The sequence below is a fragment of the Crocuta crocuta genome, unplaced genomic scaffold, assembly GCF_008692635.1.
Source record: "Crocuta crocuta isolate KB4526 unplaced genomic scaffold, BGI_CrCroc_1.0 scaffold111, whole genome shotgun sequence".
In the NCBI taxonomy this organism is placed as follows: domain Eukaryota; kingdom Metazoa; phylum Chordata; class Mammalia; order Carnivora; family Hyaenidae; genus Crocuta; species Crocuta crocuta.
Genome location: NW_027527611.1, coordinates 3,877,911 through 3,902,507, shown reverse-complemented (window position 1 = coordinate 3,902,507; position 24,597 = coordinate 3,877,911). Strand labels below are relative to the sequence as shown.

At 56.0% G+C, this 24,597-nt stretch overlaps 1 protein-coding gene across 1 annotated transcript in view; it reads right to left on the bottom strand.

The window, feature by feature from the left end:
• The window catches only part of DLGAP2 (DLG associated protein 2), a 608,379-nt gene that overhangs the window by 5,850 nt on the left and 577,932 nt on the right, over positions 1-24,597 (bottom strand). The window contains exons 12-16 of the mRNA XM_077771905.1: positions 20,568-20,914; positions 19,598-19,639; positions 13,618-13,703; positions 11,770-12,185; positions 2,068-2,159 (exon numbers count right to left, since the gene is read on the bottom strand). Of these exons, the coding sequence (XP_077628031.1) occupies positions 2,068-2,159; positions 11,770-12,185; positions 13,618-13,703; positions 19,598-19,639; positions 20,568-20,914 (983 nt within the window). The remainder of the gene's footprint in view (positions 1-2,067; positions 2,160-11,769; positions 12,186-13,617; positions 13,704-19,597; positions 19,640-20,567; positions 20,915-24,597) is intronic.

The following is a 24,597-nucleotide window of genomic DNA, read 5'->3' as shown; positions in this document are numbered from 1 at the left end:
CCGCCCGCGCCTGGGGAGGGGCTGCAGCCCCGGCCTCCGACCCCCGCTTCCCGGGTCCACACCCCCGGCTTGAGCGTCTGCGTGTTTATGCGCGTGGGCCCTGCGACTCAGTGTGAGGCCGTCTCAGATTCAACAGAGACATTTCTGGGAATTTGCAGATACGTGCGGTTTTCAGCCTAACCCCCCGTCGTCCACGTTGTGCGCAGCGTGGACCTGTGTTTGGTCTGCTTACGCCCGCTTTACCCTGTGGCCTAGTCTGCATCTTATTCTCTTAAATAAAATGTTTACGTGTTTTCTCTGTTGTTGGGTGCTTTAGATGATGAGTTCCTCAAGGCAGTGACCATCTACGCCTGCCCCGACCAGGGGACAGGGTGCAGGGCTCCCCTCACAGCCGGGAATCCAGCAGATACGACAGAGGCGGCAGGAACACGCCTGCTAACCTGGTACCTGAGCATCTCACGCCCGTGTGCCTTCCGAGGAGCCTGAAACCATCCTGTTCCCCCACTTTTGTCAAATTAAAATATGTTTATTTATTTATTTTTGAGAGAGAGAGCACAAGCAGGGGAGGGGCAGAGAGAGAGAATCCCAAGCAGGCTCCTCACTGTCAGCACAGAGCCCGACTCTGGACTTGACCTCATGAACCTGGAGAACATGACCTGGGCCGAAATCAAGAGTCGGACGCTTAGCCAACCGAGCCTCCCAGGCACCCGTTTCCCCCTTTTTAAAGTGACGGTTATAGGGGCGCCTGGGTGGCTCAGTCGGTTGAGCATCTGACTTCAGCTCAGGTCATGATCTCGCGGTTCGTGGGTTCGAGCCCCGCGTCGGGCTCTGTGCTGACTGCCGGCTCAGAGCCTGGAGCCTGTTTCAGTCTGTGACTCCCTCTCTCTCTGACCCTCCCCTGCTCACGCTGTCTCTCTCTCTCTCTCTCCTAGAAATAAATAAAAATATTTTAAAAAATTAAAAAAAATAAAATGACGGTTATAACTTCGTGTCACAGGCGGATATGTGGTCACTTTATACATTTTGTGCTGAGCTTCAATGGGGTTAATTGGAAGACATTAGAGAAAATGTCCTTTTTAATGACTCAAATTAAAAGGGATGAATCAGCAGCTCTGAGGTGCTATGCTTCCTCTGACGTGTAAGAACATTCTGTAAATTCACATCTCGGTGCAAATTAAAAAACAAAGCAAAACAAAGTCAAATCATCAAGCACCATGGTTACACGAGTCTAGCACAGACCTGCTTGCATTTTTAAAAAATCTATCTATTTCTTTATTTAGAGTGTGTGTGTGTGTGTGTGTGTGTGTGTGAGAGAGAGAGAGAGAGAGACAGAGAGAGACAGAGAGAGTGGGAGACAGTGTGAGCAGGGGAGGGGGAGGGAGAGACGATTGCAAGCAGGATCTGCAAGGTCACCACGGAGTCTGACTCAGGGTCGAGCTCATGAACGGAGATCATGACCTGAGCTTAAATCAAGAGGCAGAAGCACAACCGCCTGAGCCCCCGGGCCCACTTGCATCTTAAGGAGCTGTTTGGTCTGAAAATCAACGTATGGATTTATGAACGAGCCTCTGTAGTAATGTGAACGCTCGTTACTTATTCCTGCAAGCGATGGTACGCGGACACTTTGTTTAGTTACAGAGAAGAGCGTGTGTCTTTTACACACGGAGGCAGCGAGTATACACACGCTTTCCTTCTCTTCCATTTCCAGGAAGATCAGAGCCAAGTTTTCACGCCAACTGTGTGCCTGGTACAGTGGGCTCGCTCCTCTGAAACACGCAGCCCGATTACCCTAGAGCCTCTTCTGAGCCCCTACGTGCAGCGGCTCCCGCGTGCCCTCAAGCCGCCTCCCACCCGGGCCTGCGTCCCTGCACCTGCCGTCACACCTGCTCACCGCCCACCTGCCTCCGAGGCCTGGGGGAGGGCGGGCCGCAGCCGTGCGGGTGCCCTGCAGGCCCGGGGGGGCTGTGTCCACGCACCCCCCGCCCAGGCCCCCACCCCGGGGCCCCTTCCCTGGACACAGCCACTTGGCACGCCCTCAGGAACCAGGTAGCCCGGGGGTTTGCTCACCATATTCTGTTGGCACAACCAATAGAACTGCTGGAATTTCTGGGACATCAGAAGCTGCGCGCTCCCCACGGCGCTCCGGATCTTCCCGAGGACTGTGAACCGGACAGAACAAAACCAGCTTGAACCCAGTCAATTGGAAACAAAAGCAGAAGCTTTACACACAGGGGGTAAACTCCAAGAGGCTGGGCTGCTCTTCCTTTGCCCGAAGATTAAAACTCCGAGTTTATTCTGCAGAACATGTCCACTGACAGGAGTTCTTTTCCAGTCTGTTCCATTTCTTTTTTTTTTTTTCCTTTTTAAAAAATGTTTCTTTATTGGGGCGCGTGGGGGGCCCAGTCGGTTAAACGCCCAACTCTTGCTTTTGGCTCAGGTCCATGATCTCGTGGTTCGTGGATTTGAGCCCCGTGTTGGGCTCTGTGTTGGTGATGCGCAGCCTGCTTGGGATTCTCTCTCTCTCTCAAATAAATAGAGAGAGTGAGAGAGCAAGCAGGGGAGGGACAGAGGGAGAAAGAGCCCAAGCAGGCTCCGCGCTGTCAGCACAGAACCCAACACCAGGCTCGACCCCACGACCTTGAGATCATGACCTGAGGTGAAGTCAAGAGTCTGATGCTCACCTGACTGAGCCACCCAGGTGCCCTGGTCTGTTCCATGTCTGATTTTTGAGGAAAATCAGTATCAACAGTATCAACGATTAGGATGTGACTCTTCAGTGTTAGGAAAAACTGACTTTGGAAAGGCGGTCTATACCGCAGGAAATTTTCCTGTTTGGGGCATTGGGATACTTTTGTCCATGATGCTCAGATCAGCCAGAGAATAAGGCAGCAAGTATGAATAAACAGACATGAAGTACTTATTTTTATGCACTCCAGGAAGACGAAGATGTTAATCCCTAATTTCTAGGAAATCACGCTGACCTCAGTTGTCGTGTTCGAGTCCCATGGAGAGTGTTTAGGACTCGGCTGGCCCCGGGGGCGGTGCTTGAGAGATCTCACACAGAACGCAGGGGCCGTGGGGGACGAGGCCGCGGCTCCGACACGACCCATCTCCCTGCAGGGTGCCCGGTCCACGGCTCCTGCTCCCGGCTGCTGGCCCTTTGGGGGCAGCGGACTCACCGGCCACCATGATGGTGATGACGTCCCTCCCACCCCTGTGTGCCCGCTGTGGTGCGGTGCAAAGTCGACACACGACTTCTACATCGTGGGACTTGAAGGAACCAAACAGCACTTGGTAAAAAAGAAAGGGACGTGGTTTGTCAGCAGAAAGGACTTCTTAGCAAAGGGCGGGAGTGACCACTGGGGATGAACAACCGGCAGATAAAAGCCTTGGTGTGTGAAACGTGGGGGGCACCGCCCAGTCCTGTGACCTCCAGAGGCCCCTCCGCCGCCAGCCTGTGCCCCGCCCTCACGCCCAGTCCTTACGGGGCGGCGGACCATCATCACACCAGGGGAATAACTGTGCTGGACCCCAGCTCACAGGACCCCCCAAGCACTTAGCAATCTGTCGGAACACGCTTCCCGCCACTGCGCCCTGGGCCCCTGTGCATCCACGGTTTGTCTGCCCAAGAGACGAGGAGAGGTTACTCCCCGGATCCACCTGTCTGGGCCAGACCTCACCCCCTCTGCCCCCACTCCCCTGCGCTCTCGTCCCCTCTCGGGCTCTCTCACGGACTCTGGCGGGACACGGAGCGAGGGGCAGACTGTCTAACCCAGTGTGGTGTTCTAGCACCTTCCCCCAGGCTCTGCCCAAAGACGGCCGTGGGAGCCTGTATTTGCTAACAGCGGGTGCAAGGCGGTCAAGGAAGGGGGTGATCGGCCTGGAGGTTCGTCCGTCAAGGCAGAGGGGGAAGGAACCATCACCCCCACATGTGTTTGTGTGGATTTATCTCCATCAGGACGCTTCTGGGCCCGAGGTTTATCTAAAGAAGAGAGGGACCCGCGCTCCCGATGGCGTGGACAAGCCCGTGCCACCCGCAGTGGGTGCTGTCCTGACCCAGCTCCTCAGGAGCACCTGGGGTGTCTCACCATCATCGGGACCCCGCAAGCGTCCTCAGAGGCGGAACCGAGGTAGGCTTTCCCGCACAATTTCCCGAACGGTAGTGATTCTCACAGGCACTTCCAAAGCAACTCACTCAGCGCGTGCTCGCGACAGGCACCCCGGATTCTGACCTCCCGACAGCGGGCCACCCAGGCGCTGTGTCCCCTGCCCTCGGCCTTGCTCTGGGGGACGCAGTCACAGACCAGGGTTGGGAAGGGCCTCAACATCCACGAGATGAAATGCCGTGAGGCCGTAGGAACAGGTGTCCCACGAGCAAGCCCACGGACGGGCCCGGGACACGCAGTGGGGCTGTCAGGCAGCCACGGGGCTGTGGGCAAAGCACAGCGTCCATTTGCTGGAAGACAGGAACGCGGCGTCTCGCACAGCGAGTTCTGACAGTGACTTTCTCACTCGTGTATCAGGGACTCAGACTGCCGCTCCCACACACGGAAGACAGAAAGGAGAGTGTCAGCGAGGAAGTTTGTCACGGGCCTATGTTTGTTTTTCTGAATTGTTTGACGCTGAGGACCGGCCCGTCTGTCGCCTGTCACCACCCGGGGCAGCCGCGCTCTCCTCATCCTCCCTAAGATAATTCCGTCGTGCATGTAATTCTGCACTGCTTCCAGGGTTTTCTTCTTAAGTAGGTCCCACGCCCAGTACAGAGCCCAACACGGGGCCTGAACTCACGACCCTGAGATCAAGAGCTGGATACGTAACCGGCAGAGCCCCCAGGTGGCCCTGCTGGACTTGAAAGAGGAGTGTAACACACGTGACTTCTAATAAAAGTGAATACGCTGGAGAGCACTCTGGCATCCTTTCAGACTTAAAAATACCACCGTGCATCTTGCTACCTGGGCCCAGCCGTCTGCTGCAAGTCCATTTCAAGAGGGGCTTGCCTCCCCCAGACCCCCTCCTTGGTCTGATCTGCCAGGTGGCACGGGGGGAGGGAGCCGGTACGGGAGGGGAGGGGCGGGTTCAGGACCAGGTGTGCCCGGGGGCCTGGGCTGGGCAGGTGCGGGCGTGACGCCGGACACGGCACCTCCCGCTCACACGGGACCCTCACACCAAACACGTTTCTCTAGCTCTGGTGTCACTGCCGCCGAGGGGACGATTCATGTTTGTTTCGAAGTGTAGAGTCTCCACTCGTGAATCCCTATTACCTGCAGGGCTGATGAGAACATTTACAGAGACTCGTTCCAACCGAGCCGTTGCAGCACGAGCAGAAGTGACGGGTCCAGGTGCTTCCTGCACCGACTGCTTCCTCGACGGCTAATCAGACGTCGATCAGTTTCATCCAATTTGGAGTTTTAATCCCTGGCTGTCCCAGTCTTCTTCAAATGTAATTCAACAGAAGTGTTAGCCTAAAGCACCTCGATCTGGAGTCTTCAGCACATCGTGGAGCCAGGGGGCCAGGCCCGGCTGCTGGTTCAGTGCAGTCAAGGGACACTACAAAGGGCGTCCACGGATATTGCTCGGGAGGGTCGGTGGGTGTCACGGAGCAGCTTGCACGTGACGGCTGCTGAGTTCGTGGCAGGAGGGCCCGGCACCGGGCACTGCAGTGAGCCGGATGCTCTGCGGAGCTGGTAATGCAAATAGCTTCCCGTGCTGCAAAGAATTTGAAGTGAAAAGTTCAATTTACTCTCTTCCACCTGACGTACTTCCCTGACGGTGTCCTACTGTGGACACTTTCTTTCAAGAGCTGCCGACAAGGGCTGATGCTCATCAGAATGCAAATTTACAAACAACCTCGTACAACCTTTGCCTCTGACGTGCCCAGAAACTGGATGGACTCACTTGCTCCTCTAAGTTATTTTTCACGTGTTTTCTACAATTTCCAATTCTCGCAAATTTTGGTATGAAATGCCAGCACAACATTTACACGATTCTTTTCTTTCAAACTTTGAAGTGGATTTTTGTAGAATTTGCAGGTAGCTGGAAATGACCATTTAGATGTTTATTTCCCCTGCAGTGTCTCGGGTCCTCTGTGACTGGGGCTGTGGGATGGGTGTGGGGATCCCACTGCCTCCACGGGCCCCCCGGGAGGTCTCACATTACTGTCTTCATGTTTATCCAGTGCACACTTCTGCTTTTTTTGGAGATCATATACTTAGTATTTAAAAGTTATTTAAGGTGGGGCGCCTGGGTGGCTCAGTGGGTTAAGCGTCCCACTTTGGCCCAGGTCATGATCTCACAGTTTGTGGGTTGGAGCCCTGTGTGGGCTCTGTGCTGACGGCTCAGAGCCTGGAGCCTGTTTCGGATTCTGTGTCTCCCTCTCTGCCCCTCCCCTGCTCACGCTGTCTCTCTCTCAGAAATAAAATTTAAAAAGACATTAAAGGATAAAAAAAAGTTATTTAAGGAACAAGTTGATAAATGGAAAAGTATAATCTCCAGATTAACGGTAACAGATTATAGTCAACTATAAAATCTAGCATCATTCTCTGTGGATTTGAAAACAACCTTTTTCTCTTCTTTTTTTTTTTAAATATAACTTATTGTCAGGAAGTCTGGGTGGCTCAGCTGGTTGCGTGTCTGTTTCGGCTCAGGTCGTGATCTCACAGTTCGTGGGTTCGAGCCCCGCGTCGGGCCATGTGCTGACAGCTCAGCCTGGAGCTGCCTCAGATTCTGTCTCCCTGTCTCTGTCCCTCCCCCGCTTGCAGTCTGCCTCTCCCTTTCTCTCAAAAATAAATTAAAAAAATATATACACATTATAGTCAAGTTAGCTAACATACAATGTACAGTGTGCTCTTGGCTTTGGAGGTAGATTCCCATGATTCATTGCTTTCGAGTGCACATCTCGTGTCCATCCAGCTTCACGTGGCCCTGTGGCTCCTGGGATGCGTGGCACATGCCCATAGGCACCTGCTGTGGTGGCAAGGACTTGGGTACCAGTCAGAAGGCCGGGAGCAGCGGCTGTCCCTCGAGCTGTACGGTCGGCAGGTCCTCAGGTGTGCATGGCATCTGTCACCCTGGGGGCCACGTCCCCGACACCTGATACTCCTGTTTGTTATCTTCTCTGTGGGTCTGATGTGCCCACGCAGACTGCAGACACAGGGGCCCACGCCCTCCTCGGCCCCGTGTTCAGGCTGTGATCTGTGCTCCGGGGTCACTCTGAGCAACCTCTCTTCCTCCTCGTTCCCACTGCACCGTCTGCGAGCGGGCGTCGTCCCATCGGGAGTTCACGGCTGGGAGTCCTGGGGGTCCCTCCCTCCCTCTGTGGGGCAAGCCGGCCCTCAGAGGGGGAGGCCTCTGAAGCCCCCGCCCCCAGCTCTGTGAGTCTGTGCTTCTCCGCATCTGACCCGGTGGTGTTCAGAGTATTAGCTAATTTGGGCAGAGCTGTTTTGGGCAAGCGAAGTTGTGAACAGCTGTGCAAAGGCCCCACTGTTGGGTCCCTCGTTAAGCCCGTGTCTCTGTGGACCTACGGAATGAAACTTTGTAGCTTTGGAACAATAGCTTTTATTTCAGAAAAACACCTTCTTTGCTTTGTTTCACTTTATGCCATTTACCCGTTGGGTTTAACATGACTAATACGCAAGTCCCCAAACACTAGTGCGGGAATGGCTCATGGGACCGTATGACCCCTCCAGACGTATTTTTGGATGATTTAACAACAGGAAGCCTGCCTGGACGTGACGTAACAAAACCAGTATTTATCTGGGCTCATAATAGTTTTTATTAACCACGGAGAGCTGAATGGACCCAACTTCACTCTATCAGTTCAGTGAGCTGAGATTATAAAATTACAGTTTTGGGAAGAAATTATTTCGTATGATGGAAATTTCAATATTCAGAGCTCAAGAGTTCTGGCTTAATGAACCACTTAAGTTAATCTTTACTTTTTAAAGGGTGCCGTAACCAACAACCCTTACTTGTTCTTAAAATCACGGCAAGAATCACAGGTTCTCTCCCTGCTAAAAATTATCAGGGAACCATCTAAAGTTGATTAATATGGTGCTAGTTTTAGGTGCAGAGTATACAGAGGGGACACATAATAAGTGTGTCATCTTTGTCCACAAAAAGATCAAGGCATCTGAGCAATCTCAGGAGAGAAATTCAGAAGATCACAAAACGCATCCAGTGGACCTGTTCTCGGTTCTCTGCGTCTGAGGCCCGCTCAGGGCAGCCCTGGTTAGTTATCAAGGAGCACCGGGAAAAGCGCACACAGACCCAAATCGTAGCCGAGATCTACAGACAGGGAGCGCCCAGGGTACTCCTGGCCCCTAAGGGAGGGCCACTGGGGACCCGGAGGGTTCTAGATGCCATGCTCTTACAAGGTGAGTGGGAGCGGGACTGTCCCTGTTTATGAAGACTGATCCCCTCTCCCCCCGCTTCCGTCCCCTCCTTTGGTGGCTCCGCCGAGAGCACGTAGGGCCGGGCGCTGCTGGGGGATGATAAATGTATCAGACGCGATCACTGCCTTCAGGGAGCTGAGGATCTCCAGTGACAGCAGAGCGGCAGAGCTTTGGGGCAACACAGGGACTGTCCTGTCCCCCAAGAAGAAATGTGTGTCCCCAGGCTGTGGAGGTGATGGAGCCAAGGGGCTCCTTCCCACTGGGGGTGCACAGTCCTCGTCAATGTGAAGGTCTTCTTAAAGAGTCTTGGGCCCGGGGCTCCTGTCCGTGGAGCAGATTTTCCACCCCTCCCCTCCGCTCCCCTGCTGCGCAGCCACTGCCCGCTCCCCCTGGAGGCCCTGCACCAGCCCATCTTCTCCAGAAAGCATCTTGGAATTTCCCCCCGCGACAGCACTTGGGTCCTCTCTCCGGGTTTCTAAAGCACCTACTTCCCGTCTCCTACTACACGTGACGTGTCCCACTCGCCAGAGTCCTGTCCTGGTCTCACTTCTCCATCCGAGGCAACCGCCATCTGGGTCCACAGTGCACCAGGTCACTCTCCGCCAGCCTATGTTCTACGGGGTGGTGGCCGGCTCGTGGCATGTATCCGGTGAACCTCTGTGGGATGTTTACACTAACGACAGAGTCAGGAAGACCCCAAAGGTTCAAAGTAGGCTTTAAAAAAGCTGTTTAGGGAAGTGCAATGGAAGGGCAGCAGAAATTCACCTTCTGCTATAGTTTGCTGGAGAACGTGTTCCCCAACTGAAACCGAAATATTGTGTATCCCAAAAGGACAGAATCCACCGTTGATTTGGGTCACCGCAGGTCATCAAACTGACTTGCATATATGGTGCCCTTGGGGCACTTTTCCCAGGATTTTCGTGAATGTCTCCCGCGAGAAGACTGCCAGGACTTATCGCGACATTGCTTCAGTGCTGAAGCCTTCTAACCGTTGGATTTTTCGTGGTTAGTTTGAGAAAGAATTTGCACCCGTTTTCCTTCTCTCCTAATCTCCAGCGGCTCAGTCATGATAACCCAAGTCTATATTTTATCAGCTCAGGCATTCTCTCTGAGAATAAGTGGGTGTCTGAGCCACAGTGGATCAGAATGAAGCAAATGGCCAAGGATGGGGAGTCGACAGTTTATAAGGCCATGGGAGAAGCTGATCCATGAGAACATAGATGGGAAGGAAGCGATGTGGGAGGAAGTTTCCAGTAAAAGCATACTGTGATTTAAGAAATTCAGAGAGCAGAGCAGTGAGGCACAGCTTGCGGCAGGAGCTGGCTCTGACTTCGCCTCTTGACTCCCTCTCTTTACTCTGTGGAATCCGGGGCAAGAAATTAACCTTGGTTTATTTTGATAATGGTGACAATGCTCTCGATGCAGTGCCCCATGGTGAGCGCTTGATGCGGCACGGGAAGAACTCAGATGAGGCGTGGCCCAGGATACGTGTTCATAGTGCTGACATGTGTTCATGTGTATTCATACGTGCTCATACGTGCTGGCTTAGAGATTTCTTCCGTTAAAAAATACCCTTTCTTAAACTCTAATTCTTAGAAAATAGTACCTAAGGTAAAAGGACACATGAAATATGGGAAATTCAGATAAAGCAGCTCCGGCTCTGTGCGGCCTTGCAAACACACCATCGTGAGCATCCCCGGGTGCTCTGGGCACGAGGGGAAACCAGAGCTGCTTGGAGGTGTCCTGGTGGGTCGGATGGCGGCAGGGTGAAATCGGGGGACGCGCGGCGGAGCCACGACTGGCAGCTCTTACGCTGTCATGCCGCTGGGCCTTCCGCCGTGTCTGCTGCGACCTCGGGCGGGGGTCGCGAGTCCTGACTGACCACCCTGCGGCCGCGCACCCCAGGCCCTCCGAGAACGCACACCGAGCGCGCGCACTGGGGACCCCGATTTCCCACCAACGCACACAACTTAGTTTTCCTGCGTCTTGTCTTTGGGAGGAAGACTGCGAACCCCTGTGACGACGAGAACGGTTTGGCCAAGCGGCCGCGTGTCCCAAAGGGCGAGAGCACGCTGCCGGAGGTGAGCGAGTTTTCAGTCCCAGAACCGTGAGCGAGCGCTCCGCCGAATGTGCCCCAAGCAGATTGGGACAAACGCATGGGGACCGTGTGGGACACCCGGTGGCCACGGCCGGCCACGGAGCAGGCACCGATGTTCACCATGGCAACACCGCCTCCAAAACACTCCGGGCCTAGCAGCGGCCCAGGCGAACAGCATGTGGCCTTCGATGATGGAGAGGGAAATGTGGGGGAAGGAATAGTGACTCAAGGGCCATCTGTCTCTTTCTTCACAGGTTAACACCGCAAGTTCTAACAAATGGAGGTCCACACACCAACGATTTTCGTGGCTTCCAGGAGCCCAGCGCCATTTTACTCTGCATGTTACGTGAAGTTCACGTACGTTCATTGCCGCATTTCCCTTTCTAGATTGCTGACGCATTCTACCACGGCAGCCATCTAGACATGGAACGTCAGGGCACAATCCCCAAGGACCTCAGCTATCGTTTTGGACTTGAGAATTTATAGTGACCTAGCAAACGTACAAAGGAATTCATGGAGAGAGAAAAACGACTTTAAAGAAAGCATCATCTGTCAAGTCAAGACCTTCAGAGATGCCTCTGAGAAACTGTACTGTGGTAAAGACCAGGGGTTAGTTCTAAGCATGCTGCAAATACTCTCATGGTAATCCTGGACTGAAAACAAAGACGGTGGGTGCTTGTATGGAAATCACATATAGCGATTCGTGAGGGCGTCCGTTCTGACAGTCCTCCAGATAGGGTTCTGCAGGGAAGTGGGGAGGGCTGGAGAATAAGGGATGCTGTCCCTTCCTGCACAGAGGGGCAGAGACCCATCTGAGCCATGAAGGGGCTGGAGCAGATCTGCTTTGCAGACCCCCGTCCAGGAAGGTCAGACCCGCGCTCAGCACTGTGATGGGAACGTGCCAGTTCAAGCTCCTATTTGTTGCCAACTGCTCTTTGGCGCAAAGCCAACTCCACTCCTTGTAACCAGGGGGCAGTGAGGGCTCTAGAAAACGGTCCGAGGCTCACGTGGAGAGAGCTGGCACGTGGAACGCAGGTTAAACGCCAACACCACCCCGGTCAGGGCCATCGGGCTCACGGTCTCACAAAACCCAGAAGGGGCCCCTTGAACACGTCACCGGCTGCTTTTCTGTTCATTCCCTTATCTGTTCTCTTGGAACTGAGTGGGATGCGGTTTCAATTGACCCAAGGATCAAAGGACGTTCCCCCCATGAAGACCGGCCCGCCCACTGGCACCACTGCCCGGGGGCCGGCGTGACGCCGCCGGGGGCTGTGCCCTTACTTTCCTCCGAGAGGTCGTTGTCCTCGGCCTCCCTCTCCATGTCCTTGCACCAGCCTTCCATCCTGCTGGTCTCCGTGTGCAGCAGCTTCACAAACCAGGAGCCGTCCCGGCGGCCCGGGGACGTCCTCCCGGGGTCCCCCGTGTCCACGGACGGCTCCAGCCAGGGCTCGGGCGGCGGCAGGGTGGCCGCGTCCACGGGCGCCCTGTAGTCCTCTCTGTAGCTGAAGAGCCCCTGCGTCCGCACAGTCCTGACCGCCCCGTACTGGGTGGGCGTGCTGGGCTCCGAGTGCCGCTGGAGGGCGGGGCCGAACTGCAGGCCCTTGTCCTCCATGGTGACGCGTCCCGGGAAGCCCTCCAGCTCCAAGTCTGCCTGGACGGCGGCCGTCACGCTGTTCGAGCGCTTAAAGCGTCCGTGTCTGCGGAGGAGGGAAGGGGGAGAGAGGAAGGCTTTCTGAGGTGACTGCCTGTGGCGGCCGCAACCAGCGCGCCTGCACTCGGCCCACGGCACCTCAGGAAACACGCGTGTCTTCACCTCTACTGCCGCGACTCCGGGGCTCCCGCCACGGGGGAACGTGTGGGTTTGGCAGTAACTGCCCCCTAACGTCAGCTACCTCGCAGAGCCTACACCCGCCCCGCTTCTGCAGGCGCCGGCGAGGCTAGCGCGTCCCACGGAACCGCCGGCCCGGGCCGCGACCTCCCCCTGCGAATCCGCTACAAGCTGACAAGCTCCCACGTGTTGCCCGCGTGTCAGTGTCAAAGGAAGTCTTGTGTTGCTTCCTCGATGCAACTTCTGCACCCTCCCGACTTTCAGGGACACATCTCAGGGCGAGTTTCTCCTATCTGAGTATCTTAATATCGTCCCCATTGAGTCTTTTATGCAAAGTAATGAATCTAAGCTCTGACTTCAGCAGGTGTTTTAAAGCCATTTTCAGCCTATGTATTTGAAGGCCATCCACGCCCGCACAGCCAATTACTGAAATGATGGGCAGGAAAGAGCTTATCAGGTATTGCTGGGTGAGACCTGTGGGGGGGGGGGGCGGTACATCCAAACTGTACCCTAACTATACATTCTGGCTTCTCCCCATCTGAACCCACAGATGGCAATCGCTGTGAGAGCAGCTGGGTAATGAATGTGCCACTTACTTTCTTTGCTGGAGGCTAAGGAGAGAACAAGCGAGGGACGGGGACGGGAGGCAGCGAGCCCAGGTCCCCGTGCAGAAGCCGTCCGGCCTCTGGGAGGTCTACTGGGAGCCGGGGAAGCCACTCGTGTGGGGTCTGAGTATCTTTGCAATCGGAACCCAGAATGTCACCTGAGACCTTACCAGCTAGATGCTAACAGAAGTTGCAGAGGTAATGAGGCTCTCATTAAAATTTGTTGTCATGAAATTTATACAATATATTATTTTAAGTATAAAAGAATCATCCTGTTCTTGTTACAAAATAACACATCTGTGTACTCTATAGTTTGAAGTCATGACGGCTCAGGTCTTAAGCTCCCTTCCTTCTCTCTTTCTTTCCCTCTGAATAGTTAGGTGAGAAGGCACACATCTGATCACCCGCAGGCCGACCTGTTCTTCCTCTGGATGAAGAATGTGGCTTTCAGAGCCGTCAGCTTTCCCAGGTGGTAAATTACTTTAGAAAGAATTATTCCCCTGCCTCTTGCAAAAACAAGACACTGGCGGATGTTAATTCATACTTGAATGACATAAACTGAGAAGTGTAAATATATGAGCCTGTTTCCACGAGGGGCATGAATTATTGATGGGCCACATGATCAGGCTGGCAATCAGGTTTCTAATGGGCTACTCTTGCCGGGGAGCATCGGGTATTTGGAAGGGGCTGAGTTACCGCTTCTCATCTTCCACCTGGACGCCAACAGAGTGGTATTCCCGCAGGCCTCGGCTCTCCGTGTCCGAGTCGGTGGCTGTTTCCACCTAGTGCAACACAGAACATCTTATTTTAGAACCAAGACAGGGGACCTGGGCGAGGGACTGCTTTCTGTGTGTGTTCATTTGCTGTAATTAATTGCACATTTAATTAATACAGAGTTGCACTTGACCCAGTAAAAATCACAGGGAGAGGGAAATGCACTGTGCTGGTGTAATTACATTCCTACTGTTTCATCAAATTTTACATAACTACTTGAACTCAGCATTGTGCTCTGATCTCTTAAATGTATGCAAATAAAACTGCTTAGTTCAGCTAAGGCAAGAGACAGGCTCTGTTGGGCTGACCTCTTCGAGGGCAGGAGAGCTCCCCCCACACCCTGCAGTGGAGAAAGTAAGACAGCATGAACCAGAGAAAGCTAACAACAACATAAGCAATTTAACAGAAGGGTGCTGGTGGCGGAATCCACACACAGAAACACACAGAGAGGAATTTCAGGGTTTACTGGGGACACCGAGGCGATCTGTCCGTCTGCTCCCACCCGCAGGTGTCTCTCATTTGCTAACAGGGCTGTGCCCAGCAAGGCCGTGTCGGAACAGAACAGAAACTGTGCATTTCACACGAGATCCTTCTTATTGTGCTTCTCTTTGCCAAAATGTCTCCCAAACCCATTTCAGGACCAGGAGCAGGGTGACGCTAACACGGGCGGGGGGGGGGGAGACCTCTGGGACACTCCGTTTTGTAAAAAAAAAACCCCAAAAAAACCCCTCAACTCTCAGTGCAAAAAGTCTGTGAAACCAAAGGTTAGCTTAATCATAAATATTATCCTGGCTATGCAAACATCTCCTTCCTTTTCCCCAGGAAATACTACCGGCTGGATCAGCAGGACTTAGACCCCAGTCTAAGATGTCATGACTAAGTTGTATGACATTTTTTCCCCCTTAAAAATATTCATGATCGCCACAAGGATAAGCTACAACCCATTCAACAAATAATTGTGACATTCTCCCTCGTGATCACGAGACTGTGGTTGCCCTGTGGCCGAGGTCCCAGCATCGAGGGCCGACTAAATCTGTGCCAAAGAGAAACAGTGACCTTAATGGCTGCCACTTATCTTCTGCTTTCCATGCACCAGGCGCTGCGCTGCGAGCCCGGGAAGCATTACTGCGCGGAGTGCCCCAGACTCCTGCTGTTACTTCCTGCCACACCGGACAGCTGAGAATCAGAGAAGGTGAGAAACGTGCCTGAGGGTGCACAGCTCACTGGGGCTGAACACCAGTTTACCCCAGGTCTCCCTCACTGCAGCACCTCCCAGTGCTCATCTCAGTCCTCCGTGGCCAGAATAAATCCGGCCGCACAAAGACCCCTGAACTCTTGGGGCGTTACCGAGCGCACCCCAGCCTCTTACTGCCAGGGTCCCAAACACGTGCACGCAGGCTGTACCCCCTTTGTGTCAGGTGGTTTGACACGAAGTGACCCTGGGATGAAGCACATTGTTGAATCAAAACCCTAACCTTGCTGCTGTCTCTATGTCTCTTTCTAGTTTTAGGGGGGCCATGGCTTTGATGAACTTCCCCTTCCTGCACATGGAGACTGTTAACCATTAGTACCCCAGCCCAGAAGATCACAATGAGAATTACAGTATTTGAGAGGTCGCCCCCTGTCAGAGCAAACAGACCTGCCTTGTGTCTTAACTGCTCACTGGGCCGTTTTGTGAACATAACCTGATTATTTGTAATCGGTCTTCAATGGAGGGATAAATTGCTTATTTCTAGTTTTCCGTCCTTATTACTGCTACAGACATATATACATATACTGCTGCTACAGACATATGTCTGCACCTATGTGTGCACATGCTTTTGTGGCTATTTCAACAGTGTAGGTGATTTATGGGTCAAAGGTATTATTATGCTTGACAATTTTGGTCGATATTGTTGAATGTGATGGATACATAACATGGGGGAGATCAATGCTTACGTTACTTCTAGAAAGACTTCTGTAATGGAAAGAGCACTGGGTTTTATCCTCAAAATGTTCAGAATATTTGCTTCACTTCTACTTGTGAGGATTCTGGCCTATGAAATTAGCTTATTCTGGCAAATGTGTGAGGCGTTGATCGTAGTGGTATGTGGAAGGCGAAACACGGGGGTCGTCATGGAGAACAGCGACACGGGGTCAGTTATGATTTGCTCGAGACACAGAACACTAAGCAGTTATGACACGGAAGATGCATATGGTCCAACTAGCAAGTGGCGTGGACAGCGCAATCACAGGTATGTGCGTACACAGGAAACACGCATATCCACGGGCATGTAAACACGTTACACCAGTGACCGACACAGACAGGCAAACAGCAGGCACTTCCTCCCTCTGTCCTGTCTGCACGTGCCCTCTGCTGGGATTCTCTCACGCTCCTAGCAAATGAGGGCGGTACAGCTTCTGAAGCCAGAGTCTGTCACTACCTGGCCATGGGACTCTCCAGTGAGTCTCTTAGGCTTTGTTGACTCTCTTCTTCCTAATCTCAAACATGAGGGGACATCGGACCCTTCATCTCACTGACGTAGAACTCTGCAGGAAGCCAGAGTCACACGCGCTTGTCCACAGCAAGTGTCAACGCTCTGTCTTCACACCTCAACTGTCACGCTGTCAGCTGTGTCATGACATGGACATTAAACTGAGGAATCTCACAGATTTACAGTGGGTTCATGTGCAACTTTCCCAAGGGAAAAATGGAGTTATCCCGGTCTTCAGGGCTGAGGGGGTGATAAAATCACGTACGTATGGATGTGCTAAATATTTATCCATCTCAGAAACCCTGGGAGTTGAGGCTCTTGTACAGATGGGGAAAAAGGCAAATTTAAGACAAAGAAAAGGAGTCACTACTTTGCACAGTGGGAAGGAAATCAGAGGAGGCTCTGGCTGGAAGAGTCGAGTGAGTTTAAAACGTTTCAGAAACACAGGCCCGCGTTCATGTCCACAAGACCCACCGTGTTCTGGGCATCGAGACGAAAGATGCATTAACAACATCGCTCACTTTAAGTGAACTTGTTTTGAAGCAAATGCTGTGTTTGAAGGGCTCCCTAAGGAACGGGGACAGACGTCTCCCCAGTCGCTGCAGCGAGCGGCGGGTGCCATCACAGAAGAGTGTGCTGGCTCCGTGGAGCCCGCTGCCCCGTACCAGCTCCCCCTGCGTGATGCCACGTGCAGTGCTGAGAGGCAGGAAGGGGGACTGCTAATTACGGTCCACGCTGGTGTGTGCGCATAGTCGCACATGTGTCTGTGTGCATGTGTGTACATGCATGAGCGACTATGTGTGCTAGTGCTGTGTGTGCAAGTGTGCACACGTCTGTATGTGCGCTCACATGTGTGACTGTGCACACGGGAGTATACACATGTGTATGTGTGACTGTGCCACAAACAGGTGCAGTGAGTACATGTGTGCACACATGCACACACGTGAGCGTGAGCACGTGTGTATTTGTGTGAATAGCTGCAGTCGTGCACACACAGTACATGCACAAGCATGCTTGCACGTATGTGTATGAACACATGTGTGAGTGTGCAAGTGTGAGTATAGACACACGTATTATGTGTGTGACTGACCTATGTTACCATATGTGTGTGAGGCGTGAGCCCACAGGTACACATGTGTTGAGTGTGCACACACGTGAGCATAAGTGTACACAGGAGTGTGTGTGTGTGAGTGTGCAGGCACACGTGTGTGAGCGTGTGCATGCAGGGAGTGCGCCCTGCCCCCCCTCCTGCACGCAGGGGTTTGTGGGAAGCCAAGGCTGAGGAGCACCACGTCTCCCGGACACGAGCGAAGGGTGCAGCCACGGCTGCGACAGTGCGTCTTTGGCGGCTAAATGCAGACCATTTATGCTCTGCCTTCAAAGCCTCGCACGTAGCTGGTGACCTATTACACGCCCAAGAGGGGAGCGGGACCTGCCAGCTCGCTGCTGAGACCGGCTCAGGGCAGCTCCGAGAGCGGGGGGCAGAGGCTGGCCGGGCGTGCGACGGCGCAGGCTGGCGAGGGAGGAGCACGTCTGCGGGGAGGCCACGTTCGCTCAGGGGGACGTTTGAGTGGGACGCTGAGGGGCCCGCGGCGATGGCCCCGTCCAGTGGCACGGCCTGGTGGTGCTCGCACGTCGGGGCCGGCCGGCTGAGGCACGGGGCCTGAGGCATGCTCGTGAATCCGACCGTGGGGTCCGGGGACGGGAGACACTTTCTGAGGACTCAGACACAGACACGCACACACACAGGCAGAGGGGGAGCTCCGCGCGACAGACAAACCTCAGACACAAACAGACGGGAATGTGAAGGGGACAGGTGTGTGTCACTGTTGAGTGAGGGAAAGGGAGGCAGGGCCAGATGGCCGGCTGCGCCCAGCACGGCCTCTCACGGGGCTGGCACGCGGGAAAGGGCCTGGGGTTCTACCCCACACCTGCCGAATGGACGGGAAAATGTCTGCTGTCTGCGGTGGCTCTGGGAGAGTGGCCGGCGGTCAGGCGGGCCTCGCCCCCCGGGAGCGGGGGCCCTGCGCGTCGGGTGCCAGCGATCTTCCCCTACAGGCGACAGGTCAGACAGCCTGGGGCGGACTGCTCTTCCCCACGCGGGTCACGGGAAGGGAGCCTGGTCAGGCTCGCCGAGGGCACTGCACGGCCCTCTCAACCCTGCAATGCCTCCCTCCGTCCTGGCTTTGATGCTCAGGGCTGTGTGCCCGCCGGCACTGCGGTGTACCCCCGAGCCTCAGTTTCCCCATCGGTATCTTGGATGTGGTGACAGCGGCACCTGGGGCTATTATGAGGTTAAACACGGCGACGTCCTGAGCCTGCGAACCTTACGGTTTCTCCCCGCACCTTCACAGCGCGGACGGTCAGCCGCTGCTCAGTGTATCTGTGGGGGGCCGTGCCCTCCGCTCCAGGGGCCACGTCACCCTAGTCCTTCGTGCTCTCCTCTGAGTTAGCTGCCTACACTCCTCTACCTTTCACTTCTCTGACTTTCAGTTATGCTAAGTCAGGTTTCTGTGAGTGGTTTCTTTGGCTCCTCCATGCTCTCCCGTCTGACAACTGCGAGGTTACAGGCTCGCGAGATATTGTGCATTTTTTCTGCCACAAAAGACAGCTGGATCCGGTCCACGCGTGCACTCACACCAGTTCCACGGCCCACTCAGCCACCGTCACCCGCGCACCACTTATCCGACATTTACTGAGCGCTTGCTATGTGCCAGGCGCTGTGCTAGGCGCTGGGGTGTGAAGGGGGGGCAGGCAGCCTTCTCAGACACGCACGTGTGGGGGCCGCACGAGGAAGGGCTTCCGGGGAGGGGTGTGCGCGGGGACCGCGGGGCGCNGTGGCTGCGAGAAGCAGAATGGGCCACGGGGCAAGTAAAAGCCGGGGGCTTGTCGGGGCTGAGGCGGAGGCAGGAAGGGGGCGCCTCGAGCAGCCGGTAACCTCACGCTACAGTGCGTCCCTGCTCTTCTTAGATGATGGCAGAGGTGGACGCTCCCAGCCTCGTCCACGGCTGGTGTGGGCGGCCAGGAGGGAGCCCGCGGAAGGCGAGAAGGCTGGAGGGTGCGTGGGCACCAGGAAGTGTGGAGTCGGCCTCATTAACTTGGGGACCTCACACGTCTTCTCTAAGGACCTGACTTCAGAGCCAGGATGGCGGGGCGCCCTGGAGTCCCACGTCCCACCGCCGCGGCCCCGCAAGCCCAGCGGCTGCAGTGTTGCTGGCCTGTTTTGACCTCATCGTTGTCCTCCTCAAAGTGGGGCTAACTGCACGTCACGGGGGGGGGGGGGGTCAGCTGGGAGCACCTAGCATAGGGCCTGGCATATAGAATCAGGACAGAGAGAGGCGACAGAGCGGTTGGATGGATAATCCAAAACAGGGAGATAAAATAAAAATTCATGCGTACTTGGCTTTGGAGTATATTTCGGTACTTACATCTGACCTTGGGTATGGCTGACGCTCTGGGAATTCAGAATCCTAAACAAAACAATGAAGCCACAGTGTGGAGACCTGGTTCAGAGGGCCAGCCGAGCGGGCCGTCTCCCCAGCCTGCTCTCCCACGTCCCCGGGGTGCCCGGGACATCGTGCCCCCTCACGCCAGCGCCCAGCACGCGCAGGCCCCAGTCCGGGCTCCGTTCACCCTCTCCCCGGCGGCCAGGAAGTCCTCCGATTCTAGAACCTCCGGTGGGACACAGGCTGGATGTGAACCATGCGTGCACGGGACTCAAGGCGGACCCTGCCTCACCGTGCTGGCGGCACTCGTCGCCAGGGCAAGACAGGGCCGGCGTGAGGCTGCGAGGGGGCTCCTGGGTCCTCCCCTGTGCGGACGCAGGGAGAGGCCGCCCGGAGACAGCCGCACCCCGTCCGGGTCGCACGCCGGGGTCTCGGGCAGGAATCGGGGCCTCGAGGGCGCTCACCCTCGGTGCTTGGCCACCAGCGCTACAGGCCCAGAGCGCCCCACGGCCGGCGTGCACGTGCCTTCTGTGGCCGCGGCCTGTGCAGCTGGGGGCTCGCCTCAGTCTGCACCACAGAGCCTGCCTCCCTCTCAGCGGTTTAGCCCCACTGCCCTTCCCCCCGATTCATGTTTGGCCACGAGACTGAAAGGCTTTTGAAAAACCAGGGTCCAGCAAGATACCATCCTTCCAAAGCATCGAAACGAGCTGTCTGCACACCCTCTAAGCGGCCGGTGGCCCCTAGAAAGTGCCCTGGGGGTGGGGGGCCCTGGGTGGTGGGGGAGGGTGAGCCTGGGGCCCGAGCTGCCCCGGGGAGCGCCACCCGGCTGGCTGTGAACGAGCTGGGCCCGGCTCCCGCCTCTGCGGCCCTCGGGGGGGCCTGGAGGCCGGGGCGCCTGGCATCAGTCCACGCTACTCGCAAAGCCCGCCAGGCAGCGGCAGAGAGAGGCTACCTGGATCCCGATGGAGGAGTGCCGGCTCTTGAGGAAGTCCTCGGCCTTGGACAGGACGGCCTTGTCGCTGGTCCGCGTGGGGCCGCCCTGGCCCTCGGCAGTGAGGCGCTGGGCCGCGGCCGTCTCCAGGGCGAGGCTCATGGCCTTGGTGCTGTCCAGACTGTCCGTGGAGTTGTAGAGGCCACGGGTGTCCTGGGGCCATGGGGACGCCCTCTGGGCACGGCTGTCCTGGTAGGCGTCCTGCGTGGACTCGGTGCTGCTCTGCGCCGTCACCGAGATCAGGGGCTTGGAGGTGGTGCGCGGGGGCACGGGCGGCGGGGTCTTCTTGTAGTTTGCGTACGACACGGCTGCGAGGGAAATCAGAGTCCCATCAGCGGAGGCACCTTCCCGTCCCCCGCCCGGAAGCCGGGTCCCCTGACCACCCCCTAAGACCCGCCGGGCCTTTTGGAACCTGCAGCCTAAAAAACAAGGCAAACCATGGGGGAACGTGCGCTGAGTCCCCACAGATACACTCATGACAGAGGGAAAGTGTGAAGCCCCCAAATGCAGCAGCAGCGACCAGGCTGAGTGAGTCCGTGACTCAGCAGGAGGGACGCAGCTCCTGCCTCCTGGGCGACGCCCGTCTCTTCACACCCTGCTTGGAAGCAGGGCAGGCTAAGGTTTGTCCGGACGAAGGTGGAATGTACATATAAAAAAAACCTGTGTGCAGAGAAACCAGGTCAGAGGCACAGAAAACCGCTGCCCCGGCCATCACCGCGGGAAGGCGGGGGCGACTGTCCTCTCTCTGCTTCCCTGTGGATTTGGAGAATGTTTCTGACGAGCACGTGCTGTCCTTCTAATGGCCACGAATGTGATGTGATGACACTGCTCCCTGTAACAACACACTTACTGGGAGTCCTGTAGACGTCGGTGGAGAAGCGACCCAGGGTTTCCAGACCACCCCTGCCCAACCCTCGCTCGCGTGCGCGCCCCTCACCAGCCGCCCACCTCCCCCTGCCCTTCGCATCAGGCTTCTCCACCCCCAGCCACAGTCAATCCCCCGAGGAATACAGATGCATCCGGACATGAAGTTACATTAAACGTCTCCCTAAAAGCCACCCTGGATTCATTAGACATCTTTGCTGGGCTCACAGTGTTAACTTATTTTTCAAGTGAGGATGAACTAGTCCATTTTCACATGAATGTGTTTTCCATTACAGCTGATTATTTTTTTTCTCCCTAATTTAAAAAAAATAATGTTTATTTTTGAGAGAGAGAGAGAGCAAGCATGAGCAGGGCAGGGGCAGAGAGAGAGAGAGGGAGACCCAGAATCTGAAGCAGACTCCAGGCTTCGAACTGTCAGCACAGAGCCTGACGCGGGGCTTGAACCCATGAACCACGAGATCATGACCTGAGCCGAAGTTGGATGTTTAATGGACTGAGCCCCACAGGCGGCCCTGATGATTTTTCTTCATGCAGGTAGGAAGAGCTCACAGAAGGTCTTCTGAAATGGACTCCTTCAGCATGGCACATTGCAAACCCACCCACGTGGTCCATAGGTGAGCGAGGGCTGCTGGGTGCCTGGCCACACGCACATGGGAGTATCTCCTGGGGAGCGCTGGCGTCACCCCCGGGGGGACAGACCAGTCACCGTCCTGCACTTGGGAACAGTCATTTCTGTCATTCCCGCTGTTCTGTTCCTGGGGCTTTCAATGCCCTTTCCTGTCTACAGTCTCCCCCAATGACTGCTTAACCTGTGCAAATGGGTTTCCTAATAAATAAAACCTCAGATGTCATTCCAAATAAAAGTCAGCAAATGACAAAATAAAATGAGTTTGTCATGTCAGGATGATCTGAGTTTAAAGGCATCAAAACTGCACGTGAAAATTGCGAAATGGACACATTTTTAAATGAATGTGTGCAGAGAGACTGGAAGGCAGGCACAGATGGAGGGAGACAGTAGTTGGAAACACAGCCTTAACCTTCCTTCATCTACACGAGAGGAGCATCGAAAATCACCTTTTTTACTTTAAAGATTTTCCCTCCTAATGTTGATCAAGCTCTAAAGGAAAATTATTGACAACGGGCCGTATTCAAGGCATTATTCTAGGATCTTCAGGGATGCATGCAGTATGGTTCCTGAGCTCAAACACAGACTGCGTGATGTGTTCGGTACACGTGTGCAGGCGACCCAATCCGTTTCTCCAGCGTCTGTGACACACCCCCACCCAAGCTTCCCCTGTCGGCGGTGAATGGCTCCCGAGTCGCACTCAGCACCCACACCCCCTGGGCCGCAGCTCCTGTCGTGGGCGACACCGCTTCCGGCCGCGCCCCGGCCACCTCACCCGCGGCGCTCAGCTCTGTGGCTCGCCTTGGGCGTGCGCGCCCCTTGGGTCCTCCTACAGATTGGGACAGCGGCCCTTCCGGCCTCAGCCAGTCTAGTCCAGCTTAGGCCCTGACGTCTGTGAACGGGGTCTGGCCTGCTGTCCCTGCTTCGCTCCGGCGTCCTGCGACCTGCACACCTCATCCTTCCCCTTGTGGCTGTTGCTGCCTCACTCGTCACCACCCTCTCCAGCCCATCAGATCTGGACCACACACACGTGGCTGCCACGTGGACCTCCCACACACGTCGCTGTGGGTGCCCCATGTGGGGCTGGCCTCATTCTCTTCCCTCCTTCCCTTTGTTTCCATTGCATCTGATATGGGAGGTCTTCCCTGGGGCTCTTCTGACCCCCAGGTGCCAGAAATGTCTGCCTCCGCCATCCCGGCCCGAGGCCTCCCGCCGTGGCAGCGTTTCTCTGGGCGGGTGGTATACATCAGGCTCCGAACTCTTTCATTCTGGGGAGACGCGTGGTACCTTGATGCCTAGTGCCGGGCCTGGCACGTAACCGGGGCTGGATGAGCTTTAGAACATGGCGAAGGTCGATGGGGGAAGCCATGCGAGGTTCCAGGAATGTGGGGCTCCCCCCTATCCCCGCCCCGTCACCAGGGCCTACACGGTTTCAGAACCGGTGAACTGCTGTAACAAGTGAAATGTAAGCCTCAGAAAACCCACATTCTTGGAGAAGCACATTTCTGGCTATGGAAAAATAGTCCGCGGGCATGTCTGTGCTTCTCAGTAGTATCACAGAGGAAAATAACTTCTACCGTCAGTAAGCTTAATCTACACATACCATACAGGTGCGCGGGGCCAGAGGCGGTCAGCGGGGCTCAGANGGCCAGGGGGGGCCAGAGGCGGTCAGCGGGGCCAGCGAGGCCAGCAGGGTCAGCCGGTGCTTGCTCTGAGCTCGGATGCGTCACGGCTCGCTCTGGAGGCCAGCGGTGCCCACCCTGCTCGGGAAAGGGCGCCATCCTGTGCTGGCGAGGCCACTGCACGCGGGCAGCCGTGGGGCCTGGCCCGGGGCACTGGTAGGCCGGCCCNCCCCCCGGGGGGGGGAGCCGCACGGACTGCGGGGGCAAGGGGGGCAAGGGGCCCTGCCCTGAAGATTCTGATTTGGGGGCTGTCGGACCCCCACGTCAGGTCCTTCCGTGCGTTAGCTGGGGGCGCTCGGCTGGGGTGGTGCGGCCCTTGGCAGTGCCTGAGGGACGCCCCTGATGAGCCACGCTGGTGGGGGAGGGGAGGCCGGCTGGCACCCGGCGGGCAGGGGCCCGAGGCGCCGCCTCCGCCGGCTCCGGAGGCTGCGAAACTCACTTCCTGTTTCCGAGCGCGTCTCGTGGCGCATCTGTGAGATGGGGGGACACCCGTGGGGGCATCGTCGGGCAGCAGCTGGTCAGTCCGCCCGTGTGGTCGCCGGCTGGCGAAGCCCGGCCTTCCTCCTGTTCCCGGTGGGGGCTGCCGGTCACAGCGCGCTCTCGCTCCCCGGGGACTCGACGTGGCGCCCGAGAACCTTCTCACCACGCTTCTCTCCGAACCCCTTCGTGGCGTCGAGGCCTCAGGGCGCCGAGCGCGGCGGACACGCACGAGTGCGGGGACTGGCCGCTGAGGTGTGAGGGGGGCTCGTGGGCGGAGGGCCGCGTGTGACAACACGGACGCTAGGTCGTCGTTTCCACG